We start from the raw sequence: 13,245 nt of genomic DNA on the forward strand, positions 1-13,245 counted from the left end.
GGGCAACAAAATTAATAAAGGGGATGGGAGAACTACAATACCCAGATAGATTAGCGAAATTAGGATTATTTAGTCTAGAAAAAAGACGACTGAGGGGCGATCTAATAACCATGTATAAGTATATAAGGGGACAATACAAATATCTCGCTGAGGATCTGTTTATACCAAGGAAGGTGACGGGCACAAGGGGGCATTCTTTGCGTCTGGAGGAGAGAAGGTTTTTCCACCAACATAGAAGAGGATTCTTTACTGTTAGGGCAGTGAGAATCTGGAATTGCTTGCCTGAGGAGGTGGTGATGGCGAACTCAGTCGAGGGGTTCAAGAGAGGCCTGGATGTCTTCCTGGAGCAGAACAATATTGTATCATACAATTATTAGGTTCTGTAGAAGGACGTAGATCTGGGTATTTATTATGATGGAATATAGGCTGAACTGGATGGACAAATGTCTTTTTTCGGCCTTACTAACTATGTTATGTTGCCCTGGTTACCATTGTAAAAGTAAAAAAAAAACCACTACATACTTACATTCCTGTCACGTTCCCCAGCGTCAGCTTCCCTGCGTCCCCCAGTGTCAGTGCCGGCCGGCCGTAAAGCAGAGCACAGCGGTGACGTCACCGCTCTGCTTTCCGGCCGGCGCTTACACAGTGCAGGGAAGCTGAAGGCGAGGGACGTGGCAGGAATGTAAGTATGTAGTGTTTTTTTTTTTTACTTTTACAATGGTAACCAGGGTAAACATCGGGTTACTAAGCGCGGCCCTGCGCTTAGTAACCCAATGTTTACCCTGGTTACCCGGGGACTTCGGGATCGTTGGTTGCTGGAGAGCTGTCTGTGCGACAGCTCTCCAGCGACCAAACAGCAACGCTGCAGCGATCGGCATCGTCTATATCGCTGCAGCATCGCTAAATGTGACGGTACCTTTACCTCTACATAACCAATCTGTTCCTCCATTACAGAGAAATCAGCATTTGAATGGATATGTAAATGAGGCTGAAGAGCTATGTGAAGCCTCTGTCACTCCAGCTCTATTCCCCGCCCAGCTGCACCTGCTCCTGCTTGACTAAAGGTACCGTCACACTAGACGATATCGCTAGCGATCCGTGACGTTGCAGCGTCCTCGCTAGCGATATCGTCCAGTGTGACAGGCAGCAGCGATCAGGCCCCTGCTGTGCTGTCGCTGGTCGGGGAAGAAAGTCCAGAACTTTATTTGGTCGCTGGACTCCCCGTAGACATCGCTGAATCGGCGTGTGTGACACCGATTCAGCGATGTCTTTGCTGCTAACTAGGGTAAACATCGGGTAACTAAGCGCAGGGCCGCGCTTAGTAACCCGATGTTTACCCTGGTTACCATCCTAAAAGTAAAAAAACAAACACTACATACTTACCTACCGCTCTCTGTCCTCCAGCGCTGTGCTCTGCACTCCTCCTGCTCTGGCTGTGAGCGTCGGTCAGCCGGAAAGCAGAGCGGTGACGTCACCGCTCTGCTTTCTGGCTGCCCGGCGCTCACAGCCAGACCAGAGAAGCAGAGCGCCGAGGACAGACAGCGGAAGGTAAGTATGTAGCGTTTGTTTTTTTACTTTTTAGGATGGTAACCAGGGTAAACATCGGGTTACTAAGCGCGGCCCTGCGCTTAGTTACCCGATGTTTACCCTGGTTACCGGGGACCTCGGGATCGTTGGTCGCTGGAGAGCTGTCTGTGTGACAGCTCTCCAGCGACTAAACAGCGACGCTGCAGCGATCCGGATCGTTGTCGGTATCGCTGCAGCGTCGCTATGTGTGACGGTACCATAACGGCTCCCTTGCCTGATGTCACACAGAATAGAGGCTGTCAGTCAAACAGAAGGAAGATGCACTGGGCGGGGAATAGAGCTGGAGTGACAGAGGCTTCAGATCTATAAATAGCTCTTCAGACTCATTTACATATCAAATCAAACACTGTTGTTTTTCTTTTCATAGACTAAACCCACATTTATTCCCATCTTTTGTAAAACTCACCTTTTATATAAATAATAATAATTTTTATTTATATAGCGCCAACATATTCCGCAGCGCTTTACAAATTATAGAGGGGACTTGTACAGACAATAGACATTACAGCATAACAGAAATACAGTTCAAAATACATACCAAGAGGAATGAGGGCCCTGCTCGCAAGCTTACAAACTATGAAGAAAAGGGGAGACACGAGAGGTGGATATAAAGGCCTCTATCCTCGTTAGTTATGAGCAGTTTTTATACAGTTTAATGTAACCCAATCTGTGATTTATATTTTGATTTTGTGTATAGGATTGTAGAGTTTTTACCATGTTTATATTTATAGCATATTCACCGGATAATAAATGTATGGCACATGTGGGTCGTACTACAGGGATTCACATCTGTCTCCTGAGAACAACCTCATCGCACAACGCTGTTAGAGGTGAACTCTCCACCGATGCGCCCCTCCGATAACATCTCTAGAAGTTACTGTGCATGTTGGTGGATATGTCATCAATGTAAAAGATGGGAATAACTCTTTAATAGTAAAACTCAAACCAGCTTAGAATGGGTTTCTTTTTTCATAGGCTTTTTATTTAAAAAAAAAACCCAGAACAAAATTCATTACTTAATTTTCTGCTACATGTTGCAATTGATATCTTGTTTAGCCAACGAATACTGTATATTTGGCCATGCACAAAAATTATGTATGCCAAGTGAGCTACAGCAAAAAGGGTTTCGGAGCTGGAGACCACTGCAGACCCCTCCGCTATTTTTTAAATACACAGTGACCAATCTTAAAGACCCCTATGTATATTATCTTGACCTGTTAGAAGATATACTAGGTGAGGTTCCATTTGAAAAAAACATTGACAAATTATAATTTTTAGGACTGTAACCAATAGTGCAGGAATTATTGTACAAGATTACCTAGTGCTATTTGGTATTCTGGGTGGTCTTGGTGGGGGTGTTTCTTCTGGCAAGGAATGCCTAGACCTGTATCGCTGAGTATATTCTGATGGCTCGGTATCCTATATCAATGGTAAAAAAAATAATTTTACTTTAAGTTTCAAGAGGTGCTAAAGTATGTGAATATATAGACTTAAGTTATTGTGCGCTTCCCAGTGAACGTGTAGTACATACACATCTGATCCCAACACATGGGTATATATACGGTATATGTCCAAACAAAGAAGAAAAATTTAGGAGAGCACTCACCGTCCATAAAAATTCCAGTCCTTTATTGTGACATACAAGTCATAGCAGGAAAGCGAGGGAGAACGTGAACTACAACTGGACGACGGCCGTATGAATAGGGCCCGTGGAAGCGCGGTAGCGCGAAACGGCCGTAGTCCAGTTGTAGTTCACGTTCTCCCTCGCTTTCCTGCTATGACTTGTATGTCACAATAAAGGACTGGAATTTTTATGGACGGTGAGTGCTCTCCTTCATTTTTCTTCTTTGTTTGGACATGAACTCTTTTCTTCTATGATTGAGCACCCAATTCATTTTTGGGCAGTTAGTAGCAATTAGCTGGCTCTTCGTGTGTGATCTTTTGGCCCTTTCTTTGCGGTTGGTGCAGAGATAACTTTTTCTTGACCTTATATATACTGGATATACTTTGGTATGGTTACCGCCAAGCTTCACAATAACCAAAGACAAAACTAGCTGCCACCACCAATCGTTATACAGGCGGATTAGACACCCATTACCCCCATGGCTTCAGGGGGGCTGCGGCTTACAGAGCAAGAGGAAATAATCTATTGGATTTTATATACTGTTTTTAATCCCCAAAATTAGGCAGTGTTATTGCAAATGGGACAACATAATACAGTATATACAATCACATAAAATAAAAAGGATAAACAACAGAAAATTACTAGACCTGATATCACGGAAATGGCGCAGATCTTAGTAGAGGGGAGATCTCCCACTGGAAAATGGTGCAGTCCTACAGCGAGTTGTACCTCCCAGCACTGAACATGGACAGTAATTCAGAATCTGCTCTTAGCAGGTACAAGCCATTCCCCTCGGTGACCTCAGATAGGGGTTGGTATATGGGATCAGGTTCAGGTACTAAAAATTATGAGATCCCGATCTTAATGACATCTTCCCCCCCTTGAGATACCAGACGAGAGATATTAATGACATATTTCTTATCATGATTTGGCTTTCTATAGATAGGAGATATGGCAAATTCAACTTTGTCCATCGGGCCGATATTAATTTGAAAACGATGCTCAGAACGCACAGTGATATAAGTAAATGTCTTATGTTCGAGACACCAAAAATATGTCTCCCATAACTATAGGACCTACTGAAGTTAGGGTGTTTGTTCGTGTTTTATGCTGCCCTTAGGTTGCGAAGTTTAAACCTGATGAAATATTCCCATTAAGGGACATCATACCTTTACTATAGTCAAAATTAAAGTTGCATTGAAAACTCTGTAAGCTAATACTGCTCGAACACAAAAACAATCTTTAACTCATTATTAGGATGTGCCATTATTTTGGTTCAAAAGTGACACATCCAGTAGGAAGTTCTTTGGAGCACACCTTTATATCTTTAGTAGTGATGAGCGAACGTACTGGGATAAGATGTTTTCCATGCTCTGGTGCTAACCGAGTGTCATCGGTGTGCTCGAAAAATATGTTCGAGTCCCCGTGACTGTTTGACAGACACAACACATGGAGGGATTGTCTGTTTGTTAGGCAATCCCTGCATGTGTTGCGGCTGTCGAACAGCGATGAGACTTGTAGGCGCGGGGACTCAAACATCGTTTGGAGTAAACTGTTTTACTATAGTTAGAATTACCTCATTGTCTCCTTCCATGCCGCTACTCATGCTCTGAATGCTCCGGGTACTGGATCGGTTACTTGCACTGCCTAATTTGTATCAAATATAAAAGACAATGAGAAAACAAGTAAAAGCTTGTATATCCTATTGGTGAAGAACAATCCCAAGGAGGGGAAAAGTGTTCCTCCAGTATTGATGAACCCAACCTAGAGGTTTATATCTTTACACCTGCACTCCAATAGTACAGATTTGCAGAATATATCTAGAAAACAACTTTAATGTCTAAATAGAATTTATCACACTGTAAAGATACAGTTTCACATGTTAGTTGTAACCACGTTCTTTTTGGCTAAAGATAAAGATGTCATTGTGGATGTCTACCATGAGCTGGCCTTGTGCAGTATACCGGTAAGGGCTACCTACTTGCAGTGCTAGAGGTACTATCTGTCTTCCAGTTTCCACGTTTGATTTCTCTTTTTGCAAGAAGTAAGGCAGATGTTGAGTCGTAAGTGCCAATGTCGTGCTTTACTTCCACATTCTGACCACGTCTGATGGGCTTTGTGATATCTAAATCTAAGAAAAAAAGATATTATTATGATAAAAAAACATTCTAATGGTTAGAATTTATGTAGATTTCTATTGAATTAAATATGTAAATTGCCTTTTCAGACAGGAAGAAGACTTGAGCTCTAGCACCACCTGTTGGAAGTTGCTATTGAGTTAAAGACACTATAAGATTTTATTTTGACTTCACACATCCCCAGCCAGAAATAGGGATTAGTGAAAACATATTTTTGTTTTTTTGCCTGTGACATAATTTCTAGAGAGAGTCACTTCTAGAAAATGTATAGGGCTGGGAGTAGGTTCACATTCGATTGCCACTCACAAACTAATTGGATGATTTTTTCTAATTTTAAAAATGACACAGAGTAATATGTTTGACTCGTTTGTTTTATTTGGTTCTGTTCATCTATTTTTAGGTCTTCTGTGAAAATCTGATGTAATTTTAAATAAAATGTATAATGGCATGTAGAAGTTTGGACACCTCAGGTCAAAATTACTGTTATTGTGAACATTTAAGCAAGTTGAAGATTAAATCATCTTTAAAAGGCCTAATGTTAAACATGACATACATATTTTCATCATTTACATTTAAAAAATTACAAAAAAGAAAATGGAAAAGTTGCACCTTGCATGCTTAGTACGGAACAGCACACCCTATTGAAAAGTATCACATCTTCTAAACGCATTTTGTAGCCAGTCAAGAGTCTTGATTCTTCTTTGATGGATTTTCATCCATTCTTCCAGTTCTGTGAGATCCCTGGGTTGTCTTGCGTGCACTGCTATTTTGAGGTGTAGCCACAGATTTTCAATGACGTTCAGATAAGGAGACTGTGAAGGCCATTGTAAGACCTTCAGCTTGCGCCTGTTGAGGTTGTCTGTTGTGGATTTTGACTTGTGTTTAGGATCAATATCTCTTTGTGTTATGTTTGTATGAAGAATTTGTTGAAATTCCATTGAATCCATTCTTCCCTCTACTCATGAAATGTTCCCCATGCCAATAGATGCAATACAACCCTAAAGCGTGATTGATCCCCCCCATGCTTAATGGTTGATGAGATTTTCTTTTCCTGAAATTCTATCCCTTTTTTTCTCCACACAAACCTTTGATCATTGTAGCCAAAGAGTTCTATTTTAACCTCATTGGTCCACAGGACTTGTTTCCAAAATTCATCAGGCTTGTTTAGATTTTTTTTGCATACTCCTGATACTGAATTTTATGGTGAGGACGCATAAGGTTGTCTTCTGATAACTATTCAATGAAGGACATTTTTGTGCAGGTGTCTCTGAACAGTAGAACAATGTACTACAACTCTAGAGTCTGTTAAATCTTTCTGAAGTCCTTTTTCAGTTAAGTGGTGGTTCTGATTTACATCTCTAGCAATACTATAAGCATCTCTCACTGCAATTTTGCTTGGTCTTCCAGACCTTATGTTGACCTCCACTGTTCCTGTTAACTGCCATTTTAAGTTACATTTCAACCTGAGTAAAGTGTAACTTTAAAACGCTTTTCTATCTTTTTATATTCTTCTCCTGCTGTGTGGGCTTCCACCATTTTAATTTTCAGAGTGCTAGGAGCTGCTCAAAAGAACCCATGGCTGCAGTTTTTGGTACAAGGTTAGAGGAGGCTGGGTTTTTATAAAGCTGGGAAATTTGCATCACCTGGCTTTTTCTAAGGATGATAGTGAACAAGCCATAACCCTAACAGGCTAATTAAGGTGTGAAACCTTCATCAAAGTTATTTGAGCGCATAAATCTTACAGGATTTCCAAAACTTTGGGCCATTTTTTTTTTTAATTTAACAATGTAAAAAAATGACAGTATTATTTTTTTTCCTTGCCTAAAATACAAAACGAAATGTGTCATCTTTAACTTTATGCCTTTTAGAGATCATTTCATCTTCAGCTTGCTTAACTGTTCACAATAACAGTAATTTTCACTAGGGGTGCCCAAGCTTTTACAAGCCATTGTATGCAGAAATATGTAAAATTATGAGAGGTTCACAAACTTTCAAGTACCACGGTATAACTCTGGAAAAAAAAAAGAGGTCACCAGTACCACTGCTATTATGTAAATCAGCTTGCAAGAATTTAAAAGAAAGTTCACTCTGGGAGAAAGGGGTAGATGATTATTTGGTGTATTACAAACTACATTTTATGCAAATGTGTATGTAAATGAAGTTTCTCAAATGTACAATTAAATAAGCTATGCAATTCAATTAACAGACATCTGTAAGCCTTTACTACTACTGAGCTCAAGCATAATCTGGCCTTAAGAATTTGTAATTATTACAATGGAGAAGTGGCCATTAATGAGGAATTATGCTGCATTTTGGATGGCCAGCTGTTAAATGACCATTGATTGGCCTCATACAGGCAAACGTTTAAAGTGTTATTCTCCAAAAAAAGTAAACTATCCAATATCAAAAGGGTAGAAGATAACTTGCTGATTGTTAGGAGATCAACTACCAGAACCCCCTGCAATTCTGAGATCGGAACTATGGAACCCAGAGAACAGAACACTGCAGCCATGTCTTAAATGGAGAGGAGGTGTGCATGTCCGACCTCAGATCCATTCATTGTCTATGAGAATGCTGGAGAAAGCCGAACGCTATTCTCTGCTTTCTTCAGCTGTCCCATTGACAATGAATGGGGCAAAGGCCGAATATTTACTTCATTCAACACAGGCAGGAGATCCCTGTTTTCAGTGTTACAGAGCCTCAATGTTGGTATCGTTGGAAGTCGGTCGCTTGGTAATCAGCAAGTTAATACTTAGTTTTTTGGAATAACCCTTTAATGACCTGTTTAAACAGCCTAATTGCACTTCAATGTGCACAGAACGATCATTAATGCGATGTGATTCCTAGATGGTGATTAGACAGACCAATAATTGGGAAATGAGGATTCCTGGCAATGTTCCTTCATGAATATTGGCCTATCTAAATGGGTCATCAAATAAGTCTAGAAAATGGCAGACAGAGTGAAGGAACTGCACACCTAAAGGCACTTGGAGAGGTCAAGGATTTATTGTCAGTATTTCATATCTATTGGCTACACCACGGTAAGTACATTATTATGTTAGTGTTTCGGGTGAAGAGCCTTCATCAGACGTTTAGCCTATGTTCAATGCATATAGGTCGAAGGGGTCAAGGCTACAGGGGTGGGCTTCCCCCAAATTGGGACAACCAGGATCCAGCTATATCAAGGCCTGCAATATCTCTAGAAAATGATCCTTAAATATATCTGGTTAATACCTTGATATCTGTCAAAACATAATTACCTGTACTTTTTCCTATTTTATTTTCATTGCGTCTTCGGGTTATACTATCCCGTAACCTTTTTAAGTTTTCCTAAAAGAAAATGATAATAAAACTTATTTTTTCTTCTTTTACATTTGTGTTTCCATATAGAAAAAATGTGGAGATCACAACCTCTGTGAATCCCCCCTACTTTGGAACTCTCTACCCCAACATATCAGACTCTCACCTATCATGGAAACCTTCAAAAGGAACCTGAAGACCTGCCTCTTCCGACAAGCCTACAACCTGCAGTAACCACCGATCGACCGTACTGATGCACGACCAGCCCTACCCTCACCTACTGCAGCCTCACTCATCCTATGTAGCCTGTGAGCCCTTGCGGGCAGGGTCCTCTCTCCTCCTGTACCAGTCGGTGACTCGTTTTGTTAAAGATTATTGTACTTGTTTTGCATGGAATAAATGGTGCTATAATAATAATAACCTCAGAAGATAATCTTGCAATGATTCTGAGGTCCTCAGCGGAGGTGCTCGCCTCTTACCGAAAGTTTCACTTACTGGCTGGGCAATCAACAAATTCCTTCTTGCAAGCTGCTTCTGCCAATCCTCTCAGGAATCAGGTTGTGATGACTTGCCGAGGTACTTGTATAAGAACCAACTCTGTATGTCATTCCTTATACACATTTTTAGGAAGGTAATGACACCTGTTACATGGGACATAGAGACTGAAGTAGCATTTCTGGCGTGAAAGTGCTGCCACTTTTCATGAATCAGATGCATGCATGTGGCCAAGCCCTATCTTGCTCAGCTCCACCCCAGCTCTGCCCATTTTAGCAGAGCAGATGCAAAGTGCCATGAAAACGTGAAAAGTCACCATTTTTATTTTGCAACTTTGTGTTATACAAAAAAATGTGAAACTTTTAAAATCTTTTATGCCATTTTTGTCTCCATGTAGTTTTTATTCTGAAGTACCTGGCTGCCATGTAATACAAATTTCCACCAGTAGCCACTGCATGCAATATGAGTGGGCATGGCATATGTAGCTTCCACTGTCATAACAGCTGATCTCTAAAAGGCTGGCTTCACATTTGCATTCAGGAGGGCTGTGGATGGCTGCGTACTTCCTCCCTCCTTCCTCCCTGAAGCTCCGCCTATGCTCTGCCTATTTCTGTATGCGTCCTGCGTTTCCCTTCATACCTATCTTTAACATTGGGTACGCAGGGATATGTGTTGTATGCGGATGCATCTGCATGCGGCGATTTGGCGCGTGCAGCAACAGATGGCACTTCCTCCCCATCATTCCCCTCTGCCTCTTTCACAGCGGGTGCGCGATGACGTCACTTCATCGCGTACCCGCTGTGTGTCGGGCAGACAGCAGTGCAGCTGCTGATACCAGAGCATAGCCGGAATCAGCGTGGGAATGAGGAGGAGAGGTGAGTATTGTGTTTTGTTTTTTTAAATATCAGTGAGTGAGTCCTGGTGGCCATAAGACTGTTGGACTGAGGGGCTAAATTATATTCTATGGAGGGCTGGTGGCTACATTATATGTGGGGCTGCATTATACTCTATGAGGGTCTACATTATATTCTGTGGGGGGCTGCATTATATTCTGTGGGGGGAGGCTGCATTATACCCTATGAAGGGGGCTGCATTGTACCCTATGAGGGGGGCTGCATTACATTCTGTGGGTGGGGAGGCTGCATTACACCCTATGAGGAGGGAGCATTTTACCCCATGAGGGGGGCTGCATTATACTATATGAGGGGGGCTGCATTATGCCCTATGAGGGGCGCTGCATTATACCCTATGAGGGGGGCTGCAATATACCCTATGAGGAAGGGCTGCATTATATTCTGTGGGTGGGCTGCATTATACTATATGAGGGGGCTGCATTATACCCTATGAGGGGACTACATTATATTTTGTGGGGGCTGCATTATACTCTGAGGGAGCTATATTATATTCTGTGCGGGAGCTACATTATACTATGAGGGGGGCTGCATTATATGTTATGAGGGGGCTACACTATAGTCTATGGGGGGCCGCATTATACCTTATAAGAGGGTTGTATTATACTCTGAGGGGGCTACATTATATTCTGTGGGAGGTGCATTATATTCTATGAGGAGGCTGCATTTTACCCTATGAGGGGGCTACATTATATTCTATGGGGGGCTGCATTATACCTTATGAGAGGGTTGTATTATACTCAGAGGGGGCTACATTATATTTTGTGGGGGGTGCATTATACCCTATGAGGGGGCTACATTATATTCTATAGGTGGGCTGCATTATACCCTATGAGGGAGCTGCATTATATTCTGTGGGGAGGCTGCATTATACCCTACGAGGTGGACTGCATTATACCCTATAAGGAGGGGCTGCATTATACCCTAAGAGTGGGCTGCATTATACTATATGAGGGGGGCTGCATTATACCCTATGAGTGGGCTATATTACATTCTGTGGTGGGGCGCTTCATTATACTATATGAGGGGGGCTGCATTATACCCTATGGGGCAGCAACTATGACGGTGCCCCTGCCGATAGAAGGAGCATGCAGGGACGCCGGCGTAGCGTTACAATTTCTTTGGAAGCAGTATGGGTGTACTTATTTTTTAACGCACTGATTCTGCATTTTGACATAGTATATAAATAAAATAAATAAATAATAACATGTTATAATGTGTAGCACATGGTTTGTGTTTACCTAATTTTAATACCTTCTAAGGACCTGATTTTTCGGAATTATGTCTTAATATGTAGAACATAATGCATAAAACCATAGTTTTTATCTTAATACTTAGTATGTCACATAATTCTATATTGGGAAAGGCAGAAATTGCTATTCACTTGTATATTAAAGTTAGTCGAAAAGTAGAGCTTTATTTTAATGGTTGAAAGAAATACATTTCATCCATATTTTTCTAATCCAATTTAGATGGTATATTACCAGTCCCAGGTACTTGCCTTAACTTTCCTCTATGGATTAACACCTAGTACTTGCCTGCTGGAATTTGAAAGAATCCGATCTTCTCTTTTGATTCATCTGCCATTCTTTAAACTCAAGTACAGCGTCATCCACACTGATCATTCCCAGTTTGACACGATTCTGTAATGTGATTAGTTCTCGCTGGCCTGGGGTTTTCATCCCAACAAACGGGTCGTAGACACTTGACTGTTGTCGGTCTCTTGTCAGATATCCACTCACTCCTTGAAATAGGAAACACATTGTAGAACAGTTATGAAGATGATATTATCTTATGGTTTAAGAAATATATCCCCGTGGGAGAGACGTTTGATCTACATCTGTTAACCATGAAAAAGCAGCTTTTATTCTTGTACACTTCAGGTATCATGTTTGCTGTGTTTTTTTCCATTGCATTTTTAGTACTTTTTTTTACTTGCAATTTTTCAGATGCATTTTTTTTACTCATTTTGGGATGTCATGTTTTAAATAAAGTTGCTTTGTGTTTGATACTTCCTGTTATTTGGCTTTGATAAAACTTTAGTGACAAAGTCATGTGCATTACCACTGTGGAAACGTACTATATACACAAAATTTCCTTCAAGTCTGTTGGGAAAATCTGCAAATAAAGGGCAGATACCAAAAGATCAGTGGAAGGCAAAATATTTTCATACATCAATTACCGTGTACAAGATTTAGTTAAACCCCTTATAACACCACTCCGGTAGTTTTTTTTATTGTACCCCCCGGAATGGTATCACTAATGTATGATCCCTGTGTGTAGTCGAATACTTGGTTGCTGGCTTCTTCTATTTCCAGTGCCGCGCCGGTCGTCTCCAGCAGGATGTGACCTGCCGCATCACTCGCGAGCCAGAAGTCAATTTTCAATATAAGTCTTTGAGAGCCAGAACAAGACCCTCATAGACTTGCATTGAAAGCTTGTGACCGTTACCTCTGACTTACGGTCAGGCAGGGACTGTGGTCATTAGATGGTGGCATGGGAAAGGAGGTGTTGGGAAGAGCAGAAGATGGTGAGAGGTAAATATATTTAGAGGGGTGGGGAACTTACATTAGTGATACCACTCAAGCGGTAAATTTTAAAAAAATATGCCGGAGTGGTGCCTTAAGAATTCAGTCTATTTTGAAGCTTTAGGACATAGTTATCATTTGCTTTTCCATTACTTCCAATATCAATAGTTTTTTTTTACTTGTATAAAGGTTGTTTTTCAGGGAAAAGTTGTATTTTTCAATTTTTCCACAATATCATGGGGAGAGAGACATTAGTTTTGTATATATATATATATATATATATATATATATATATATATATATATATATATATACACAGTGGGGCAAAAAAGTATTTAGTCAGTCAGCAATAGTGCAAGTTCCACCACTTAAAAAGATGAGAGGCGTCTGTAATTTACATCATAGGTAGACCTCAACTATGGGAGACAAACTGAGAAAAAAAATCCAGAAAATCACATTGTCTGTTTTTTTAACAATTTATTTGCATATTATGGTGGAAAATAAGTATTTGGTCAGAAACAAACAATCAAGATTTCTGGCTCTCACAGACCTGTAACTTCTTCTTTAAGAGTCTCCTCTTTCCTCCACTCATTACCTGTAGTAATGGCACCTGTTTAAACTTGTTATCAGTATAAAAAGACACCTGTGCACACCCTCAAACA

At 40.9% G+C, this 13,245-nt stretch overlaps 1 protein-coding gene across 1 annotated transcript in view; it reads right to left on the reverse strand.

Moving 5' to 3' along the window:
• PIK3AP1 (phosphoinositide-3-kinase adaptor protein 1) overlaps positions 1-13,245 on the reverse strand; it is a 176,000-nt gene that overhangs the window by 11,771 nt on the left and 150,984 nt on the right. The window contains exons 12-16 of the mRNA XM_069753376.1: positions 11,594-11,799; positions 8,610-8,679; positions 5,193-5,342; positions 4,788-4,858; positions 2,906-3,006 (exon numbers count right to left, since the gene is read on the reverse strand). Coding sequence (XP_069609477.1) covers positions 2,906-3,006; positions 4,788-4,858; positions 5,193-5,342; positions 8,610-8,679; positions 11,594-11,799 — 598 coding nt within the window. The remainder of the gene's footprint in view (positions 1-2,905; positions 3,007-4,787; positions 4,859-5,192; positions 5,343-8,609; positions 8,680-11,593; positions 11,800-13,245) is intronic.

Source organism: Ranitomeya imitator, chromosome 2 (genome assembly GCF_032444005.1).
Source record: "Ranitomeya imitator isolate aRanImi1 chromosome 2, aRanImi1.pri, whole genome shotgun sequence".
NCBI lineage: Eukaryota > Metazoa > Chordata > Amphibia > Anura > Dendrobatidae > Ranitomeya > Ranitomeya imitator.